At 32.1% G+C, this 22,948-nt stretch overlaps 1 protein-coding gene across 2 annotated transcripts; it reads left to right on the top strand.

Annotated features, from left to right (window-relative positions):
• The first annotated feature begins 6,962 nt into the window (after window positions 1–6,962).
• On the top strand, window positions 6,963–14,447 carry LOC142605626 (ABC transporter G family member 15-like). Of its 2 annotated transcripts, XM_075777053.1 has the most exons (9): window positions 6,965–7,351; window positions 9,643–9,722; window positions 10,416–10,877; window positions 11,067–11,189; window positions 12,148–12,279; window positions 12,508–12,792; window positions 12,892–13,164; window positions 13,254–13,361; window positions 13,873–14,447. In XM_075777053.1, the coding sequence occupies exons 1-9, from the start codon at window positions 7,081–7,083 to the stop codon at window positions 14,227–14,229; spliced, it is 2,091 nt and encodes a 696-aa protein (XP_075633168.1). In that variant the 5' UTR covers window positions 6,965–7,080; the 3' UTR covers window positions 14,230–14,447. The 2 variants fall into 2 exon arrangements, with proteins under 2 accessions (XP_075633167.1, XP_075633168.1); XM_075777052.1 differs by having other exon boundaries at window positions 6,963–7,351; window positions 12,508–13,164.
• Window positions 14,448–22,948: the final 8,501 nt, after the last annotated feature.

Genomic DNA, 22,948 nt, shown 5'->3' with positions numbered 1-22,948 from the left:
TTGATGTTAGTTTTTGTTTCTCTCATTAATTTCTTTGTAAGGGGGTGATAGTATTGTTTTATGTGTTGCCAATGATTTATGAACTTATTTCTTTATTCTCTCAATTGTGATGGTTGCTTTTATTCCTAAAATAAAAATACCAAACTATTTACTCTAATGTTATCAAACAAACAAGGTATGATTTCATTTAATAAATCTTTTCCAAATTGATCAGTTTGACATGCAAACTCAATGCTAATCTAATTTGAATTCGCTCAACCATTGTCTTTTTTGTGTAATAATAACATTTTGATTCTGTTGAATCTAGTGGTAAAATTGAGATTTGTTTGTAAAGTACAGATGGACAAAGTTTCTATTTTGCTTTTGGTTAAATACTAGTTCACACTAGGTCGTTGTTGCACACAATTGTACACATACACACAATTTGCAATGAAATTTGAGTGTATTGTTATGTGCAACAATTGGTGTGAAATAAACATTGCTCTTTTTGTTTTCCTTCTTTTGTGGCACCTATAGTCTTTATATCAATTAATTTAGAAAGATTAGCAAGATAATTTGAACAAAGCTCACAAGCATGGTTTTCTGTTTATTTGATTCATCAACAAGTGATTTGTAAGATAAATTTGGAATTTTTTAAATGTACCATAATGATATGAAACAACCAATATTTAGTTATCTTTTTCTTTTTCTTCTTTGTAACAAGTGAAATAAAAGGCTTTTTTGTTGTTTCTTTAAAAAGTAAGTACTCATTTGTTACTGTTGTTTAAAGAATAATTTTTAATGTTTAAACAATATTATACATATTTCTATACATCCTTACTTATATATATTTTTAAAAAATATAAATAATATTATTAAAAATCTCTTACAAAAAAGGGACTAAAATGAAAGTTATTATATGTTGGCAGGAAGTGGAATATTTATATAACCATTTTTTCCAGCGATATGGCACTACACTAGCCATAAAGAGGAGCATTTAGTGAGTTAGTACAAATTTTAACATGAATTCATAAGAATGGGACCCCTGTGGGTTGACCTTTTTTTTATAAAAAGTCACATTTTACATGATTAAATGTCAGAAGTGGCGTGCAGCTAGATAGTCTTACACTTTACAGTATTATTATTTTTTTGGTAAACACTTTACAGTATTATTGCTGCTTAAAGTTTTTTTTTTTTTTTGGATTAACAAAAAAAAAAGGGTGTTTATGGTTGTATTAAACCCCCCAAACAGGACGTCGCGTTATACATATTCGTAAATGCGTGTGAGAGTCACCTCATTTTTTAGTACACCTCTCACTAAAAATGTCCACTAACAGAAGGCCGTTGGCAGGATTCGAACTCAAGCCTGACAAGCAGAGAAGCAAAATCCTGACCAACTCAGCCAACCCCCGTTGGCATTACTGCTTAAAGTTTGTGTATATGCCATAGCTACTTAATCTTAAAGATTTTTTATTATAAATATATATATATATATATATATTTTTTTTTTTTTTTGTTGAGAAAGTTATAAAAATATATATTAAACAAGGTAATATCCTATCTTAATGATTAAGATTACATAGTTATGACAGTCGAGCAATCTTTGAGGTATCCACGAGCTACTTGTTCTAGTGTGGGCCACAATTATGGAGACATCAGATGTCTAGCAATGGGTTTTAGAACTTTATCTATCAGCTGTGTTAAGAGAAGAGCTAATTTTGCAGCACATTCTCTAGCAAAATATGCTAGACAAATTGTTGAAGAGCTAGTGTGGTTGGAGGAGACCCCCCCACCTGCTCAGGAAGCCCTATGAAGCACGGGTGCGTTTCGGGATTCGGGTGCGGGTGTGGGAGCGGGTGCGGGACTCGGCAATTTTTGAAAAAGTAGGGTGCGGAAGCGGCGGGGTGCGGCGATTAAAAAATTATTAAAAATATTTTTATTTATATTTTTAATATATTGCTAAACATACTTTTTTCACATTATATAAATATATACCAAATTTAAGAGCAATGGTAAATAATAACTAGAATACAGAGAATAGGAGAGAGCCTAGCTGAAGAGTGAAGGTAGAGAGTGGGAGAGAGGCTCAAGAAAAATGAAGAGGGAGAGGGTTGGGTCTTGGTTTTTTTCCAAACGATGCGTTTGCACCTTTTTTTTTTTTTTTTTTTTTTTTTTTTTTTTTCCAGCCATACGCACCTGTTGTTGTTGTTTTTTTTTTTTTTTTTTTGAATTTCGGCCAGTATCGGCATATTTCGGCCGATTTCGCCGGTATCGGCCGGTATCGGACGATTTCGGCCGGACCGATTTCACCCGATACTGACCGATTCGGGCCGAATCGGCGCGATTTCGCGCGCGTCGGCCCGAATCGGCGCCGTATCGGCGCGAATCGCGCTGAAAAAAATGTTTTTTTATTGTCGGACGCGGCACGGACGCGCAGGCAGCGGCGTCGCCTGCGCGTCGCCGCGTCCGGCCGCGTCCGACGCGGGTGCGGCGGCCCAAACGCCGCACCCGTGCTTCATAGAGGAAGCCTTGTATGCTGAAGGTATTTGATTATGAATGAATGAGATGGGTTTGTCTTCAAAAAAAAAAAAAAAAGATTACATAGTTATGGTACCCAAAAAAAAAGTGTGTACCATAAAATTCTATTGCTTTTGCATTATACTCAAGAAAACTCAGCTTCTATGTAATGTGGTGGAACATGTTTCAACTGTATAGGTAGTTGGAGTAGATGATAAGATTTTTTATTTTAAGGGACAACTACCTACAGATTTTGGAGTGTGTAGTTATCTATATCTATTCGTGTATGTAACAATTGAACCTATTTTCATTGAATTTTCTTGGTTCTTTGTCAGAGATAACTGCTATTCATTAAAGCCTCTGCCCCGCAAGCTTAAGGCCTCTAACTAGGTCTGGCTGTGGTTTTGGTTTCCCATTCTTTGAAGAAGTGAAGCACAATCTGTTAGTACTATCATTTAAACGGCAGTATATCTGATATATTTACTATAAACGACAGAAATCTTGATGTCGTACGGTCTAACTATCCAAGCCATCCATAAAAATCAATAGGAAATTTTGACCATAATCTATGCACAACTATATATATATATATATAAAGTGCATTTGTGTCAAAGTTTTCAATTTTTTTTTTCAACTTTAGGAAAATGGGCATGAAAATTTCAGATTACAAGTAAAGGAAAATAATTTTGGGAAAAAAAAGAAGAAGAATTTTTTCTTAAAGTAAAAATCATATAAAAGAAATGCATCTAAGAGAGAAGGAATATTGTTTTAAGGAAAACATTTTAAAAGGAAGAATTTCTTTTTCTTTTTTTCTTTCTTTTTTTGAAAAAAAAAATCCCACAAACCAAGCTAGTAGAGAGAGAGAGAGAGAGCCCTAATTTTGGAAGTTGAAAATTATTGAAAAAGAATATGTTCTATTAATATGTGACATTTTAGATGAGAAATGAAGGCTTTTTTTTTTTTTTTTTTTTTTGTTATGGTCAAATGGTAGACCCACTACTGGGGATAGGGGAATGAGGCTAAAGTGCCCCTGGAATGTGAGCTCATTGCCCTCATACATCTATAGTTTTTAATTTTTATTTTTTTAATACAAGATAGAATTTCTACTCTAATTTAATACAAGTGCATATATGTGTGAATTATGAAGCTCTTCTCTCTTGGAAAATTGAATCTCAACCTTAGCTCCCCACACCCCACAACACCCACATAAATATGTATGAATGAATCCTTCATAAGCAAATAGCACGATGAGCGCAGAGAAATAAAAAATAAGTGTGATATATGTGATGTGGGGGTAAAATAATTAAAATATGCATTTGGGCATTGTGCTTGATTTGGTGGAGTAAGCCTGTCCAAGCAGTTGCTTTGAGGATCGCAAGCCAGTTCATGCTAAAAGGGTTGGAGGATCTGTCCGAGGAGGAGGATCTCCTCGGATGGGTCAAGTAAAGGTCATAGGACGTGCCAAGGTTTTTGGAGAGAGATTTCCGGAAGATCTGTTGGGTAAATGCGTAATCCACATAGTTATTGGAATGAAGAACGTATGAGAAATATCAAAGGGGAAAATGCTGCTACTACCGCATTAAAGACCCTGCACCTACCTCCCTAGCAGCATTAATGGAGAAATGACCTCTGAACAATAATGTTCAGCCTTCCAGCTAGTATTTGAAGATTTCAAGAAGGTGCTGAATAGGACAAGTATTTAATTGGAAGATATGTGTTACACGTGGAAGAAGAAAAGAAGAATAAGAGGGATATAAGAGAACAAGAGGGAGAGAGAGAGAGAGAGGGAGGTGGAAATACTTGAATTGTAATTGCAATATATTTTCTTAAAGAAAGAAAGGCAATACAAGTGGTACTCAGCTTACGTTCGAGGAGAAGTTCTCTGCCATCTTCATCTATTGAATACGTAGACAACGGCAATCTAGCCTGCTTTTTCTCTTTATCCAATATCCATAGTCCAAGTTTCAAGCCAACACTCTACAAATTTTATTGTATAAGGCTCTTTGGGCCTGAGTCCATCTAGTGTTTGGACCGGGTACAAATTGTGCACTTACATGTGATAAAATGTTTTTTTGTGTATAATTCATTATAAATATATCAAAGTTATTAATACATTTTGCTTGAAGTGAGTTTTTATTTATTTATCATAATGTTAAAAAGTTTAGAAAAACTACACTACGATTATTCAAAAGTTTTTGGCAATTTAAAAAAAAAAAAAATCGATTACTTATATTGCTTTAATCATTTAATATATTTTTTAGCTTAAAACTTCGGTCTTGCACTTTACGCTTGGGCTATATGTGACTCAATGTAAATGTTACATGCCATAGTACTTTAACCTATTTAGTGTGCTATAGGACATTAATATTGTTGAAATACTTTGCTCCGAATAAAATTCCATTAGCAAAATTTAAAATACTACTTCAATTAAATCTAAATACAAAAAAATTCAAAAACTTAAAAAATAGTTTCCTTACTTATCTCAAGAATAATATATTAATTTTTATTTAAGTAAAAACTTGATTTTACACAAAATGTTTTGTGTCACATAACTTTAAGTTGTTTTTTTAAATCATTAATTTTAATTTATTTTATATTATAGAAAGGCTTTCTTAAATTGTGTGTGTCTATATATATAAATCTGTGCATCATATAGGTAAAATACTAATTATAGAATAAAATCTTAAATTATGTGAATAAAAGACATATCATGTAAATTAACAAAAAAAGATTCATCAATTGATCTTATGCATGTAAGTTGTAACCAATTATTCCATCCCCACTTATTTACTCTATCATGATATTGTTTTCTCACCAAGAATCTTGTAACTCAACTGGTTGACACATTTTAATATTTCTAATGGAGATATACTGGAATTGTCCAGGGTGGGCCTAGCAAGAGAAAGATACTTTGGGGATAGAATTGGATCTAGAACATATAAGATTTAAACCCCTCTTAGCCCCCAACTACCCAATTATTTAAAAAAAAAAATTTTAAATAAACTGATGCCACTAGGGCTGTGCATAAGGTGGTTTAAGGGGTTTTCTCAACCCAACCCATTATGGAGGGTTAAACAAAAATCCAACACAACCCACGTAGATCCGAGATCGGGTTGGACAGTTTTTTTCTTAATAATTACTATTGTTATTATTAAATTGAACATTAGAACAACATTATCACATATAAGAGCAAATTTATAACCAAATAGTCCTAAGCATGACACCAAACCATATGGGAAGAACTTAAGGTTTAGATTTTATTTAAGAAAATTGGAAAAAAGTAAATAACAAAATTGCATAATATTTTTAAAAATATAAATTAAATATAGGTGGGTCAAGTTAATTTACGCGGATTTGTAAATTTTATGACCCGAACCCAATCCAATCCATTAAAAAAAAATATCACAACCTAACCCAACCCACCAACCTCTAAAAACTAGCCCAACCAAGCGGGTTTGGTTGGATTGGGGCAGTATTGTCGGATTGATAGGTTAGCAGCACACCCTTAAATGCCACTTTCTCTCTCAACCATATACACACATTTTCCACGCATAAATGGCATGTCACATGTGCCAATTTACTAGTACTCAATTACTGGTGAGTGATGGCATGTGCCATTTTACCAGTATTTACCATTGAAATGTGATACATATTACATAAGTGCAGCCTAAGTGCAAGAAACGCGAATAGAAATGGGAAAAAATGGTTTTAGTTCTGGAAATAGATCATGTTTCATGTGTGTTTCTTGGCCGGAAAGTAAGAGCTCTTGAATCCTGTCACGTACTACCATATGTAAAGTATATACAAATACTATATACCATTCCATTGTTGACATGACAAATTAGTTAGTATCACAATCGAGTCACTATTGTGAAATGTTTCAAATTAAAACGAGTGGACCGAGGGTCTTAATTACTTGAACATACATATATTTATTATTTAGTTAATAGTTATAAGCAGCCATCAACTTTATCAAAAACCTAACCTAACTAGTTTAAAAACCTAAATTGAAGACTGAAAAGGACACTGAAAATAGTGCTACGTGAAACTATAGGAAGAATATAAGACCACATAATTTTATACAACTTTTTGTTACAACTGTGACATGACAAAGTATGATTGGTAAAGAAAAAATGATGGGTCTATGTGTAAGTGATAGTTAACTACTTATAATCTGCCACGTTAGAGTTATGACAAAATAATTGTGAAATAATTTGTGATTCTGAAACTACTCGAAACTATATATTATAGTAGACATATCCAGCTGAACAGTACTTTTTCTTATGCACCACCACCCCGCATTAATTTCCTTTACTTGCCACCCATAAGATCCTCGTCTAAATTCTAACCCACAACCATTAACTCTCACACATGCAGACACACACACACACACACTCTCTCTCTTCATAATTTTTGTATGCACATCCATTCATGGCAACATTGATAGGTAGGTGTCTGGTGACTGTTGTTCTGTCACATAATGTAAATGGTCATTGCACTCTTTTCTTTCTTATTATTATGTGTTTTGCTTGATCACCTACACATCTCAAAGACTTTCAGTTTAGGTGTGGTGGTAGATACACTATGGAGATTGAGGTAGCTAGTAGTTTTCATAGAGGTGGCGGTGGTGAAAGTAGTGGTGGTGGTGGTGAGAAGGTGGTGTGGAATGGGGGAGCTCAGAGAGGGACCTATTTGGTGTGGGAAGATCTCACTGTTGTGCTTCCAAACTTTGGGAAAAATAAACCAACCAGGAGGTTGCTACATGGACTAACTGGGTATGCTGAGCCTGGTAGGATCATGGCTATAATGGGTCCTTCTGGGTCTGGGAAATCCACACTCCTTGATTCATTAGCAGGTTTGTTACTCTCTCTATATCTACCTCTTTATGTTCTTTCCTCTCTATTCCCCTCTATTCCAAACATATCTTGAGAGACAATATGATAATAATTGTGTACAAAATTCTTATCTTTGTGCAATTTGAAAAAATAAATTGGTAGATAGTCTTGAGCCGAAAATAGTTACTCAAGACTGTTTACCAGTTACTTTTTTCAAATTGCACAAAGATCAAGACCGTTTACCAGTTACTTTTTTCAGATCGTACAAAGTGCGATAAATACAACCTTACTTTAAGTAAAAATATGAAGACGCCTTTTTTTTTGTTTTGTCTAAAAAATGATTGGTGTGTTTTTGTTCCCACCTTCTGGGAAATAATCCGAATTTCCCTCACTTTTTGGGTGACAAAGTAACAAAAATAATGTTTACTTTTTAGGTTTCTTTCTGATTCATAAACAAAGAGTTGTGATTTAGTCTTCTTCTTCTTTTTTTTTTTTTTTTTTTTTTAATGGTGTGATTTACTTGATTGTGTTTATTCTATGATAATTCCAACTATCTTTACTTTATGGTGGTTATTGGAATTCCTATTTACTAGATTTGATTTCCTTTATTGGGATAGCATGTCCCTACATCCAGAAAATCCCAACACTCCTTTTTTTGGTGAAATCCATGCTTTTGACTATTTGTTTGGGTGCCCGGAGGGACAAACAACCTTTTCTAGGCTTAAAGATTTGCTTTCTTGGCAGTTTGGGAGCACAGATATGTAAACCATAGTTTTCTAATTAAAATCATGAATTTGGTTTACCACTCTTTCCCTTCCCAAACTTGAATTTTCTTCATAATTTTCAAATCTTTATAGCTGACTCTGTCAAACAGTAATTGGTCCAAACTCATCAATGTTTTCTAGTATCATCAAACCCCTTCTCTCTTGAATTTCTTTTACTAAGAAGAAGAAGAAGAAGAATTGAGCAGTGGATTTTCTTTTCCTAACAACAAGAAGATATTTGAATTTTGGTTCTCCCTATGAAACTCATACTAATTTGCAAAGGTCCACCACACCAATTAGATTGTTGGTCCCAAGAGGGACTAGAGTTATCCCATCAAGCTGTGGGACAAACTTGATTTGGCACACGCGTCCAAATCATGGCTAAGATCTAGAGTTGCTATAACATCACCACCGACATATATTAATGAGTCAGTGTTCAAATGCTTCCTACTTTGTTCTACAAATAAAGTTGACAGGCTAACTATTCTTTTTCGACCGCTTTATTTGTTAGAGTAATCAATCATGACAAATAGTCATTTTAGCATAAATTTATAATTTTTTATTAATTAAAATTGTAGCACAAAAATTACGTCACTATAATTTTTGTCACAAAATTATAGACGCATAATTTTTTTTGTTCACCGCTCATAATTTATGTGGTCCTAACTTTTGTCTTTGATATCCCTGGCAATTAACTGTTCTTACTGTTGTGCTTAGTTCTTCTTTCCTTATCATTGGGCCTCCCAAAATAAAAAGCCCAAGTTCTTCGCCCATTGGACCACCATATTAAATCATAGTCATAGACTTAATTTGATATTGACAGCCGACAAGAAAAATTAAATTCATTTCTGACTAATTGTGGCCCACTACAGGGTTGTCTATCTCATTTTATTTTTCCTTGTGTGATAATGTGGGGAAAGTGGAAAGAAATTAGGAAAAATAAAATAAAATAAATTTTCACTTTTAAAAAAAAATTTACAGAAAAAAAAAAGTTGGGGGGCCACTAAAGTGAAATTTTTTTGAATCATCTTGATATCTTTTCAATTCTTTGTTATTTTTTATATTCTCTCTTCATTTACAAATTAAATATTGGAAAAATAAAAACTAAATCTACCTTATTTTTACCTTGTTATGAACCAAATATAATATAAGAGATGAAACTATGTCTTTATGGTTAAAGATGAGTCCTCTTCTACTCTAAGCTTCTAATAGTATAGAGTTTGGTCTACAACTTGTCTCAAAATTTAAGTTGTTAAGAAATTACAAATTTCATTATTTAATTATTATCCTAACATTACTACTCATGGTGGACTCAGACTCCTTAACATGTTAGGCTCAACACTTGGCATTTTTAATATTGAAATATTACACCTTAAATTATTAGAAACATGTGAATTTAATCATTTAACTATTATTCTGATAGCATTTACCTCTTGTCATTTGACAAAAGAGAAAATGTATTTTCCTTTAAAAAAAAATCAATCTAGTTATTGACTTATTGTCTCCTATATTTTTTTTACACATGAGAATCCTTGACCTTGACACAGGTAGACTCTCAAGAAATGTTGTCATGACTGGAAATATTCTTTTCAATGGGAAGAAGAGGTCACTAGACAATGGTGCTGTTGTAAGTATCGTATGCTAACTTTTGAATATCATGGATTTAAATACAAGCCTTGAAGCACTAGACTATGGTGCTGTTGTAAGTATCGTATGCTAGCTTTTGAATATCATGGATTTAAATTCAAGCCTTGAAGCATCCAGATTGCAATAAGAATGTCCTTCAATATCTACCTCAGTTTAGTCTTTTATGTGCCCATTGAATGGATTTATCTACATTGGGTTCATCTGTCAAAATGATTCCTTGAATGTTCAATCTAGATACAGTTCTAAAGGGCCACATATTCATCAAGTAAGACTGTTTTACATTAACAAAAAGAAAGAGAGAGAGAGAGAGAGAGAGGTGTGTAACGGGACTAACAGTAACACATTACAACAGTTCACTTTAAAATTATTTGATATCTTATTAAAACAAAAAATGTAGTATTTAGATCACTTTCCTACCTCAACTTAAAGAAAATGAAATACTAACATTCATAATTTCTTTAGATATTGCAGATTATTTGTAACATAAAGTTTAAGTTTGTTGAAAATGCTAAACTTTTGAAACCTCGAGATCAAAATGATCAATTACATCCATATGCATAAAATTGCTGCAAAATGATTGCAATGGTCATCTGGCTGACCCATTTTGTCTTTAAATCTGCACGTAGTTTAATTTTGTTTCAATTTAATTCATTATTGTATGTGCAAATTTCAGGCTTATGTAACTCAAGAGGATGTGTTGTTAGGAACTCTCACTGTGAGGGAAACCATAACTTACTCAGCACATTTGAGGCTTCCAACTAAAATGACCAAAGAAGAACTCAATGGCATTGTGGAGGGAACGATCATTGAAATGGGTCTCCAAGATTGTGCAGATAGGTTGATTGGAAACTGGCACTTAAGAGGCTTAAGTGGTGGTGAGAAGAAAAGATTAAGTATTGCACTCGAAATCCTCACAAGACCTAGTTTATTGTGTCTTGATGAACCCACCAGTGGCCTTGATAGTGCCTCAGCTTTCTTTGTAGTTCAAACTCTTAGAAATATTGCTCGCGATGGACGTACCATTATCTCTTCAATTCATCAGCCAAGTAGTGAAGTCTTTGCACTCTTTGATGACCTTTTCTTACTGTCTAGTGGTGAAACTGTTTATTTTGGAGAAGCAAAGATGGCAATAGAGGTATAATAGTTTACATATTCCTCTTTATCACAAGCACGGCTTTGCAATATAAGAGTTTGATGCTGGCACATTAAATTTTTGTTGTATTAAAAAATAGGAACATATCACTCTTAAAAGGTTTAATTTGATTTAAAATTCATAACGTGTATCTTCTTGGTAATAATCTAAGCTGTTTCATGATTCTTACAGTTCTTTGCTGAGGCGGGTTTTCCATGTCCAAGTAGAAGGAATCCTTCTGATCATTTCCTACGCTGTGTCAATTCAGATTTCGACATTGTAACTGCCACATTGAAAGGGTCTCAAAGACTTCACGTATGTATTACTTTGAGCCAAGCTCTTTAGGTGGTATATGGTTACTTGGTATCTATTACTGTGGCTGTGTTTAATGTGAAGATGCAGTGGCAAATCCCCTTTCAATTTCTTTAATTTCTGTATATATTAGATGTGGAACATCTTTGAGAATCTACTTGACTTTGAAGTTCACTCAAAATATCCATTTTCTTGGTGATTGAGGGTGTAACAGTTGCCATCTTGTCATGAAAGTCACTAGGCCTCGTATTAGCAAAGCATGGCTGGTGTAACACTGATAGAAGTAACAGGATTCAAAGTTGTTTCCGAAATTTCCAATGCAGACGATTCATATGAGAACTACCAAGTTCTCACCTTCATGAAATAATCCCTGAGATATCAACCTCTCTAAGTTCTTGACAGCAGCAACAATTCATATTCTCATAATATTTTGTACTTAGGAATTAGGATTACATAAATATCCCTATTAGTACAAAGAAACATGTGAGACACATTTTGTTTCTTTCCAAATTTGGCAATCTATCAATTATGCCTTGACATTGCATTCAATTATAAGGTTTTATACTCAATTATCCTAATTGCCTTGCAAACCTTCCCAGAAATTCCAAACTTTGTCTCTGAGCTCTCATAAATTTCCTTTATATTCTAGTAGCAGCTATTACTGTTTCTATCGATTTTCAAAGTAGAATGTTCCTGTTAATTTAAAGGCTATGTAGTTCTCATTTTGTTACTTAACCAAATAACATGCCGACTGTGAACAAATTTACTTTCTATACCAATTTTTTGTTGTTGAAGGAAGGAAGCAAAATAAACTCCTGTCTGAAAGCCCCCTTACACTCTTCAAACGCCTCATCTTTTTCATTTTTATTCCAAACTGTGTTTGATACCAATAACTATTATTTTATAGTTTCTCATTATAACTACATACCTAGTAATTATTATTCTCTGGCATTGATTACAGGATGTCCCCACTTCATCAGATTCTTTAATGAATTTGCCTACAGCAGAGATCAAAGCAAGGCTTTCTGAGAAGTACAGGTGGTCAACATATGCAAAAAGGGCAAAAACTAGGATTCGTGAAATATCAACCATTGTAAGCATTTCAAACTAGATATACATTTTTATTCCAGTGATGATTTCTGCATGTTGCATATTAAGATCCACAGTACACAAATATCACCAGAACATGTAAAAAAGAAATTTGTGCTAATATGTTTGATATACAAACACAATTATATCCCAAAACGTGAAACTGTTATTGAGTGATGTCAGATATGTTTGTTATTGTTCATAAAAAATATGAATGAATTAATGTTTGCAGGAAGGACTTGCATTTGAAACAAGAAGGCCCAGTCAAGCAAGCTGGTGGAAACAACTTTTAACATTGACACGGAGATCAACTGTGAACATGTCAAGAGATGTGGGATATTACTGGCTGAGGATAGTAATCTATATTGCTGTATCTATATGTGTTGGTACTATCTATTTTGATGTTGGCACTGGCTACTCAGCAATCTTGGCCAGAGGAGCCTGTGGTGGTTTTGTAACAGGGTTTATGACATTTATGTCAATTGGAGGCTTTCCATCCTTCATTGAAGAGATGAAGGTAAACAACCTCATTCATGAAATTATATGGAAAAAAATTTCTACTGAGGACTTTCTATCCTCTCATTTTAACCTCATGATTTTCCCCCCCTTGAAACAGGTTTTTCATCGAGAGAGGCTTAATGGGTATTATGGAGTAGCAGTATTTATTCTATCCAACTACCTTTCTTCATTTCCATTCTTGGTTGCTATTGCAGTTTCTACTGGGACTATTACATACTACATGGTGAAATTCCGGCCGGAATTTTCTCATTATGTCTACTACAACCTTAACCTTTATGCCAGCATTTCTGTTATAGAGAGCCTCATGATGGTTGTAGCTTCTTTGGTTCCAAATTTCCTCATGGGAATTATTACAGGGGCAGGAATTATTGTAAGAACATATACTTAAGACAAGTCTTATTTCCATCATCTTAAGCATGCCATAGTTGTCATCATCATCACTATTGGTTGTTTATGCAGGGAATATTCATGATGACCTCCGGCTTCTTCCGCTTGCTGTCTGATCTTCCCAAGCCATTTTGGCGCTACCCAGTTTCCTATCTCAGTTATGGCTCATGGTCACTACAGGTAAAGTCTATGTGAATAAGTTATGCATATTTTGCTCATGGCTAATGCTGTCATAACAACTGAGGTATCTGATGGGGTTGAGAAATGTATTTAGTTCAATTATGACTCATGAAATATGAAAAATGAAGATAAATCAAAATCAATACCGAAAGTTGTAAAAGTAGTTACTTTCTTCCTCTTAGCTAGATGAGTTTTTTTTTTTGGTATTTTACAACCAGAAATGTGTTCCAAGGCCCAGAATGTTAAGTAGATTGTTATACTTTTAGGTGCATAACAGCATAAGCAGCTCAGAAAGGTTTACTTGGTTTTGTTATATGATTTACTTTCCAAAAAATTGTGACCAAAGAAAATTAGGCCTCCCAATAATGTTTTGAGATATATTATTGACTGCATCTGGTTACTTTAACTTTAAGAAATAGGTCACTAATTAGTTTATCCTATAATTAGTCCAACTTCCACAGTACTGATGAATGATTTTGAATTTTTTTTTTTTTATACCAAAATTGGCCAGGGAGCTTACAAGAATGACTTGATTGGGCTCGAATTCGATCCTCTAATACCAGGTGACCCCAAAATGAAAGGCAAGGATGTTATCACAAAATTGTATCGCATGCCAGTAGATCATTCCAAGTGGTGGGACTTAGCTGCTCTATTCGCTCTTATCATATTTTACCGGCTACTCTTCTTAATCATTCTCAAGTTCAAGGAGAGAGCTTCACCATTATGTCAGACACTTTATGCTAAGAGAGCCATACAGCATCTTGATAAGAGGCCCTCCTTCAGGAAAATACCATCATTCCCTTCAAAGAGGCATCAACCTCTCCACTCACTATCTTCTCAAGAGGGTCTCAATTCTCCTCTCCACTAGAAGCACCAACTTAGACTTCTGAGTTACAAGCTACAGCTGTTATAGTAAAACTTTGGCTATTTATGAGCATTATTATTGCTCAAATATAAGCAAATGAAAAAAAAATACAAAATTCTGAGTTTTTAATATAGGAATTTTTTAGTATACATTTTAATGCAGATAAGAAGTATCAACATACATGGGACATGGCATTGCCCAGCTAGTGTTGCTTTTTCTTATTTTTCCAACTTGTATTTACTCTATGTCTACATAAACTTAAAGCACCACTTGATTTTCTATCCTTTTGAACTAGTTGAAAAATTACCCAAGATGAGTAAGAGCACAATGGAACAGGCGATATTACCTCCCGATCATCCTCTTCATGAAAACATATTTCTAAGTACTTGTTCCATAGATTCTATATGTTGGGTTTTGTGGAGCCTAGTTGTATTTGATCTAGTTAGCGACTTGACCTGACCCGAATAATGTTGTGTTGTTTTTTATGGGAGATTTTCTGAGGCTTAGTCCATGAAGTGAAGGCTTGGGTCGACAAGCCTAAGCTGTTCTAGGGGTTTGGGGGCAACGCCCCTGGGAAAAAAAATTTGACCTGTTTTGTAGCTTATTGTGAATCCTGTGTGCAGGATATAGAAAAAATGTTGTTTTGGTGATTAGGGTTTTTTGGTTGTTGTTTTTGAGAGAGTTGAAAAACTGTAGCTGTACTTTGTATTTTTTCCTGATAATAGTGTAATCCTACAACTCCATGGACGTAAAAAAATTGCCGAACCACGTAAATACTGTCTTGTGCGTGTGATTATTTTTCTTTGGCATGTGTTTTTCCTATTTTCTGTTTCTCACAAGTTTGGAATTTCGTGGTAAGTCCCCACACCATATAGCTATTTATATGGAGAAGAAATCACATAACAAATGGACTTCTTATTTGTACAAATGGTACTTTGAACTAGGAATGAGCATTAAGAAATTAACAACACTGCTTTATCTATTAAGTTGTCTAACGATCAGTCACTAACCTTTGGTGTTTTATCCAGACCAAATGAAGAAAAAAATTCACTGGTGTTTACTTGGACCAAATGAAGAAAATGATTCTGGTCACCAGAGTAATGGTGGAAATTTAAAAAAAAAAAATTAGAGATAAAAAAATTCTACTATAATCCATGTGAAGCATTTTTTTTCTTTTATTTACCCCTAACCTCACAAGAACTTGTAATTATAAAATGACCATCATGCCTTGGTAAGTGGGGTGATACTTGACAATTAAGTTAATCACTAGGAGGAAGAAAGGGGGATAATGTAGGTAAGAGCAATGAAAGAATAGATACATAAATAAAATCTAGGTTAATCGCAAACCATAATTTTCCAAATCTGACAGGGCACCATAGGAGGAGAGATCAATAAATTTATAATCCTCCATTTTGGAATAGATTTTTTTTTTTTTTTGGAGCAAAAACGATAGTAAAATTTATTATTTATATAGAATCATGTTGTACCATGGGAAAGAGAAAAGAAAGGCATTTGATCCACTTCAGTCCAATTAGGCCTACTTTGCCCCTATTGTCCTTTTCGGTCTATTCGGTCCAATTAGGTTTAATTCGGTCACATTTGGTCCAATTAGGTTCATTTGATAAATTTAGGTCCCCTTCGGTCAATTTTGGACTAATTGGGCCTTAAATTAATTCTTTTTGGACTCAAAATTTCATATTTTTTATTTCTAATTTTGTAGGTTGAAAAGTATGAAATTTTATTCTATTTAGGCTATAGTTTTAAATGAGCATTAGAAGTTAGGGATATAGACCCTAAAAAAGTAACAAAAATGATAAATATTCACTACATTACCTTAAAATTAAAGCTTTAATAATATAGATATTATTATACTTATATTTGGAAAGAAAAAGAAAATGCTACAATTTAAACTTATTTAATAATTTAAATTTAATGTAATATGTCACATGTGTTCTATGGAATGTAGGAGTGCATTTTTAATATTCTTGGTTAAGTTCAAATTAGTTAACTGATTATGGTATATTTAAAAAAAGTTATTTTAATAACATATTTTCCAATTTCCATATATAAAACAATATTAGAATTATCTATCTATACTACTATTTAAGGGGCTTCTCCTGTTTTGATTTCACATTTTTTAGTTCAAAAATGCCCTTACAGTCCTATGTTTAAGCAGAGACAAAACTAAAGGACAATCCGGTAAAAATGCAACTCTAACTCTCACTAAAATATTGCCTAAAAAATAGGACTACTCTCCTATTAATTTTTAAATTGATTTATTAACTTATAGTGGAAAGTTTGTATTCTATAGTGGTATTGTATGTAATTAATGGGAGGAGTTTTCATTTTATAGTGGGAAGTTGAAGGCGTGAAGGAGGTTATTCAAAGGTAGTTTTTGTTTTGTAGATAATGTTTTACGTGAGAGTTAAATAAGCATTTTTATCAAACAGAAAAACCCTTTAAATAGTAGTAAAGAGAACACTCTCTTTTTTCTTTTTTTTTCTTTTTCTTTTTTTTTTTCAAATTCAGAGTTTAAAAACAATACAAGTTTTAGATGACTTCACATTTAAAAACTCAAGTAAAATATGCTAAAATTTCGGATAAAACTACCACTCTCCCACAATCATTCCCACCGTTATTTTTCCTTTATCTAAATGCAGGTTACATGGAGTTATATTTCTGCCATAATGATAACCACTAATGAGAAGATTTATCCAAATTAATTCATGGCCATGTCAAAGGTTACTTCTGCACCAGGTTAGGATTTGCTTAATTTGTGATTTATACATGTGGGTTTGTAAGTTTGTCTTTAGTACAGTTCGATCAATAACATCTTCTAGGGATTTTTTATGGTATTTACTTTTATTTTTTTTCTCTTTCTTTTGTTTTTTTTTTTTAATTGCAATGACTAGGTTATGAGTAAGATTGCTTTACAATGCCATTAAAGTCCAATACCCTTTAAACAGGGAGTGTCCTTTTATGGTCGTGGTATTTAGTTTAATATGTTAACAATTGTGGGGTTTTCCTTTCTTCTTCTTTTAAATTAATTTTGCAACTGGAGTCTAATACACATTATAGGGAGAGTAAACATGAGATTGCAGGGTCAGGTTCTTATCTACTTTTTTTGTTCTTTATGTTTTTTCTCTCGATTTAGATTATATTTTCCATTTTTTAGTTAATTTGTTATGGATGTATACATTCCTCTTCTACATTGGGGGTTCTAAAGTCAAATGTAAAAGAGGAATCATTACCACCAAAAGCAATTGTGCTTACCAAAAACACAAACCATTTCTATCAAAAAAAAGAAAAGAAAAAAAGACTTAACTATTCTTCTACATCTACATCTCTCTCAGTGACAACTGAGACAAAGTGTGTGTGGTGTTCGTATCAGAAATAAGAATGGCTGGTGAAGAATAGGGTCCTGCAATCGGTATCAATCTTGGGACGATGTACTCATGTGTGGCAGTGTGGCAACTTGATCATGTGGAAATTATAACCAACAAGCAAGGCAACACAATGACGCCTTCCTATGTTGCCTTTTCACTGATAATGAGCAATAGGTGATGCTGCCAATAATCAAGTTGCTTGGAGTTCTACCAACTTCATCTTTGGTACTCTACTTCTCCATACATTTTATTCTTTTTTTTTTTTTTTTTGGAAGTAGAAGTAACAAAGATGTGGATGAATTAAAGAAGCAAATTGAAAATATGACTTCAAATATAAAAGACTACGTGTTACCGACCTTAACTAATTTATTGAGAATCATGTTGTTAAATTTTCCATTGCATCCAACTCATCAACTTGACAAAATCGACTTAAATTTTTTTTTTTTTTTTTTTTTAAGTTTTAGTTTTTAGCCTTGACATATTCTATTTCTGCATATGAGTTTTGACTGCATAAGAAAATAACAATGAAATCAACTTGACAAAATTTACTAAACTAAATTTTTTTGTGGATTGATGAGTTGGATTGTGTTGAATTCTTTATTTGTTTGTTTTGTTTTTAGCTAGCCTTGACATATGCTACTTCTGCACATGATATGTGTTTTGACTGCATGAGAAAAGAAAAATGAAATCAACTTGACAAAATTTACTTAACTCAATATTTTTGTGGATTCATAATGGGTTAAGTTTGGTTGAATTTTTTTTTAGCCTTGACATATATTGCTTTGTATTTTGACTGCATGATAGAAGAAAGATGAAACATTGGGTAATATTTTATTCTTATCAACCAATATAAGAATGTATTTATACACATTTTTTACGTTTTTCATTATAATGCATTGTAGGTGAAATAATTTTTTTATCACACTCCTAGATTTTTAATGATTGAAAAATGTAATAATCTCAAATTATAATTGATACAAATTATTAAATTTTGAAAGAGATTAAATGGTACTCTACAATTAATCCACCTCTAACAAATCACGATTAGGTAACTCTCTTTCCTCTCACGCTCTCTTACTTTTAATTTCATTTTCAGTTCTTTTTTTTCATGAGTCATATTGATATAATTTTTCTAAAGGTCATTTTTTTATTTATGTATTTTGACAGAGGGAAGACACATTTTGAAAGAGATTATCATTGAGTGATTAGATTGATTACGAAATAGTTGACGATGGTGATGAATCAGAGACAAGATGTTACATAATTCCTTATTAAAGAGCCCAGATGAATGCAAAGGAGTATGAGACATCCAATTTTTTTTTTTTATATCTTCATCTACTATTGTTGACTTATATTCTTTGTTGGATTTCGTAAGGAAAACAAAATTGTAGTTCTTTTTATTTATAAGTTATGATTTTTTTTTCTTTCAACAGGTTGATCTAGAAGATTAAGAAGAATGATTGGGATGTATAAATTGCAAGTTGTAACTGTGTATATATTTCAATTTTCAAAATAAGGCAACATGCTAGGGATCTAGAAATTTTTTCTTTCAATATATATGAATTTGGCAATATTTTTGGGGCTCCACTAGATTACCAACTAAATGCCTCTTCTGTTTTTTTCCCCTTCAGATGGAATTATCACATGTGTAAACAATTCACAGTTTTTTTTGTTGAGAAAAAAAAATATTGAAGACATAAAATAAAATAAAAAATCCTCATCGTACGCATTTTTCTCATGCAATGAGGCTCTTTTTTTCTTTTTAGTTTTTGGGTACAGTATAATAATTTTTTATTCATTCATCACTTATAATGTCATAAATTTTAGAGGCTCACCAATAAAAGAATTTCCAATGGTGAAAAATTAGCAATTTAGGATGTACATTTGAGGCCAAAAAATTTGTAAGTAAATAAAAATTGAAGCAAATACTCATAGAGACTTAAACAGTAGCAATATATATTACTATAGTAATCCCAAATTATAATAGATGTAAATTAGGATCACTCTCCCACTAACCCACTTTTTCAAAGAAAAAAAAAAGTTAAACAACCTCACGTTGCTGCTGTTGTTTTTTTTTTTTTTTTTTTTTCCTTACAAAAAAATCATCCTCACAATTATCTTCCTATCAATTTAAAAAAAAAAAAAAAAAACATCCTCAAGTTTATCCAAACAAAAAAACTGAATAGATATATACTTTTATCTTCCTATCATAATTTTTTTTAACATCCCCAAGTTTATCCAAAAAAAAAAAAACTAAATAGACACCAGCCTCTGATTTGGGTAAATGTTAATAATTTTCATCAATTATAATTTGTAATTACTATATTCTTTTATCATAAAAAAATCTAGGGGTGTGATGAAACACACAATACTCATCACACCATAAACACATAATTTTGTAATATAACTATGTTCCTATTATCTTCAAATTATCAAAACATCAATCACTGGACCCTCAAAAAAAAAAAAAATCAATCACTGCATTAACAAAATTGCCAAAAAATGATGATAATTACGGAATACTAGCCTCTAAGCACGCGCGTGAGAAGCTCTTCTATTCTTTGGGTAAGGGTTAATTTAGAGTATTTATTATAATTTGGGAGTACTACATTTTTCAATCACAAAAAAAAACATAGGGGTGTGATGAATATTATGCGTTAGCAGGTGAAATAATTTTTCATCACACCCTTAGGTTTTTTTTGTGATTGAAAAATGCAGTACACCTAAATTATAATAAATGCTCTAAATTAACCCTTACCCAAAAAATAGAAAAGCCTTTGAGCACGTGCATGAGCGCATGCTCAGAGGCTAGTACTATTATTTAAGGGGTTTCCTTGTTTGGACCAGATTTTTTTTGTTCCAAAATACCTTTATACCCCTAGATTTAAGTAGATAAAACTAAAGGATAGTCTGGTAAAAATACATGCCTAACTTGAACACATGTCTAACTTGCACCAAAACATTGCCTACAAAATAGGAATATTCTTCCACTAATCCACTTTTTCAAAGTAAATACATCTTTAACTCCCACTAAAACGTTGCCTACAAAATAGAACCACTCTCTTGATGGTTTTCAAATTGCTCTTCTATTTTTTTTTTTAAAGGTTAATAATTTGCATCCATTCTATTTTGGAATTACTATATTTTCCAATCACAAAAATACCTAAGGGTGTAATGAAAAATTATTTCACCTGCAAACGCATAATACTTAATCACACTCTAAGTATTTTATGATTGAAAAATGTTGTAATTCCAAATTATAATTTATGCAAATTATTAAATTTTACCAAAAATAAAATAAAATAAAAGAGCCTCTCACGCGCGTGCTCAAAGGCTAGTGTAATTTAAATCTTTTTATTAAATTAAGTTTTTCATATTATATATCACTATGTATTGTTGTTGAATACAATACAAATTAATATTACATGATTCATTACAAAAAACTTATTGAAAAAAAAAAAGTTTAAATAACATATGCAGTTATGTACTATTTAACCTACAAAATTTATATTATATTCTTATAAAATAATTATATTACATTTTTATACATATTACTTGGATTTGGGTTTGCGACTAGTTGTCTTTTTTTTTTTTTAATTTAGAATACTAAGTATTTTTAACATACATACACATCAAGAGAGGGGAGAAAGTTCTAAAGAAACTGACAATAGTGTATATTCAAAAGGGTCAAATTCTTAGATACACATCACAGACTTTAAACCTTTTTAACTCACACTCATTTCCAATGTGGGATTAGCCCACTGTATTTTCTTTTCAAGATACTAAGGGTATATTTGGTAATTTTATTTCCTCTTATTCTCTGTTTCCAAAGATAATTTTTCTATTTTTGAAACTAAAAAACTTATTTGGCAATCCAAAATAGATTAAAAACAAAAATTGTTCTTAAAACTCAATTTATGAAAAAAACTGAAAACATGCAAAATGCTGTTTTCAGTTTCTAATTTTCAAAAGTTAATGAAAACACATATTTTATTTAATGAATTTATCTCATTTAATGAGTTAGTATTAGAGTTCAAATCCTAATAACAACATATTTTAGTATTTTCTATTTTTTTTCTTCAAAATACTATCTTTTTAATTTCAACTAACCAAACATGTTTTTGATTTTAAAAATACAAGAAAATTGTTTTTTCTTTATATTCTCAAAAACAAGTTTTTGAAAATTGAAAACAAAAATTGTTACCAAACATAACCTAAGTATTTTTAACACACATACACATACAGAAAGAGGGGAGAAAGTCTTAAAGAAACAACTAGTTGTCTTATTAAAAACTCAATATATAGCAAGAAGAGAGAGAGAGAGAAATTAAATCAATGTTTTATAAGGTTTCCGTGGCATTTAAGTAAGTAATTCACGCTATATGGCTAGTCACAAGATTTATACGCAAGTGCTATTACCATGAATGGCAAAACCATACACAAATAACGCATTAGTTACCATGCAAAAATGCCCTTACAACTACCAAAACAAGAAAGCAAGGGACAAAATAAACAAAAAAAAAATAGAATAGAAAAAGGGTTTCCTTCATTCAAATATATCGTATAGGGTGCAGTGGAAATGTGCAATGCTATCAAGAAGATGCCAGTGGTTTGGTTGCGGGGGTTTAGAGTTGTTACCATGTACTGAATGCTAAGCTTTTAATTCATCCCAAAAAAAAAAAAATACTAAGCTTTTAAAATATGATATATAGCCTAAGATAGCATATATAGAAAGAGAAAGATTCTGAAAAATGTTGCAGGTAACCTCAGTTTGAGTGGTTAGCCAAAGTCCAAGATACACACACACACACACACACACACACACATATATATATATATATATATATAACTCCAAATATATACAGATAGAGTATGAAAAAAACAAAAACAAAAAATCACCGTTCAAGAACCAATAACAATGCATGCGTCTCAACTCGCAATCTCTTCACTGCAATTTCATAAATGAAAGCATTAATGGTAGTTTGGTGAGAACACAGTACAGTTTTGTGCCCCTAGTAACTATTTTGCCAAAGATGTATTTACATCAAACTAGATGTAACTCTTTTCTTTGGGGGAAATTATTAACTTCTATCATAATATAGCCTACTATATATACTACTCCACACCAATAAAAATAAATTACTCTTTAAAAATTATAGTTATGTTATATATTTATATTAAGTGCTTTGGTTTTTACTATAAATATTTTTAAAAAAAGTTTGCCTATAAAAACAAATCACTCTTTAAAAATTAAAGTTATGTTATATATTTATATTAAGTGCTTTGTTTTTTTATTATAAATATTATTAAAAAAAAAAAGAAAAAAGAGTGCCAAG

This window comes from Castanea sativa, chromosome 8 (assembly GCF_040712315.1).
Source record: "Castanea sativa cultivar Marrone di Chiusa Pesio chromosome 8, ASM4071231v1".
Lineage (NCBI taxonomy): Eukaryota > Viridiplantae > Streptophyta > Magnoliopsida > Fagales > Fagaceae > Castanea > Castanea sativa.
The sequence above is the reverse complement of the archived record's forward strand: the minus strand, read 5'-3'. Positions and strand labels throughout refer to the sequence as shown.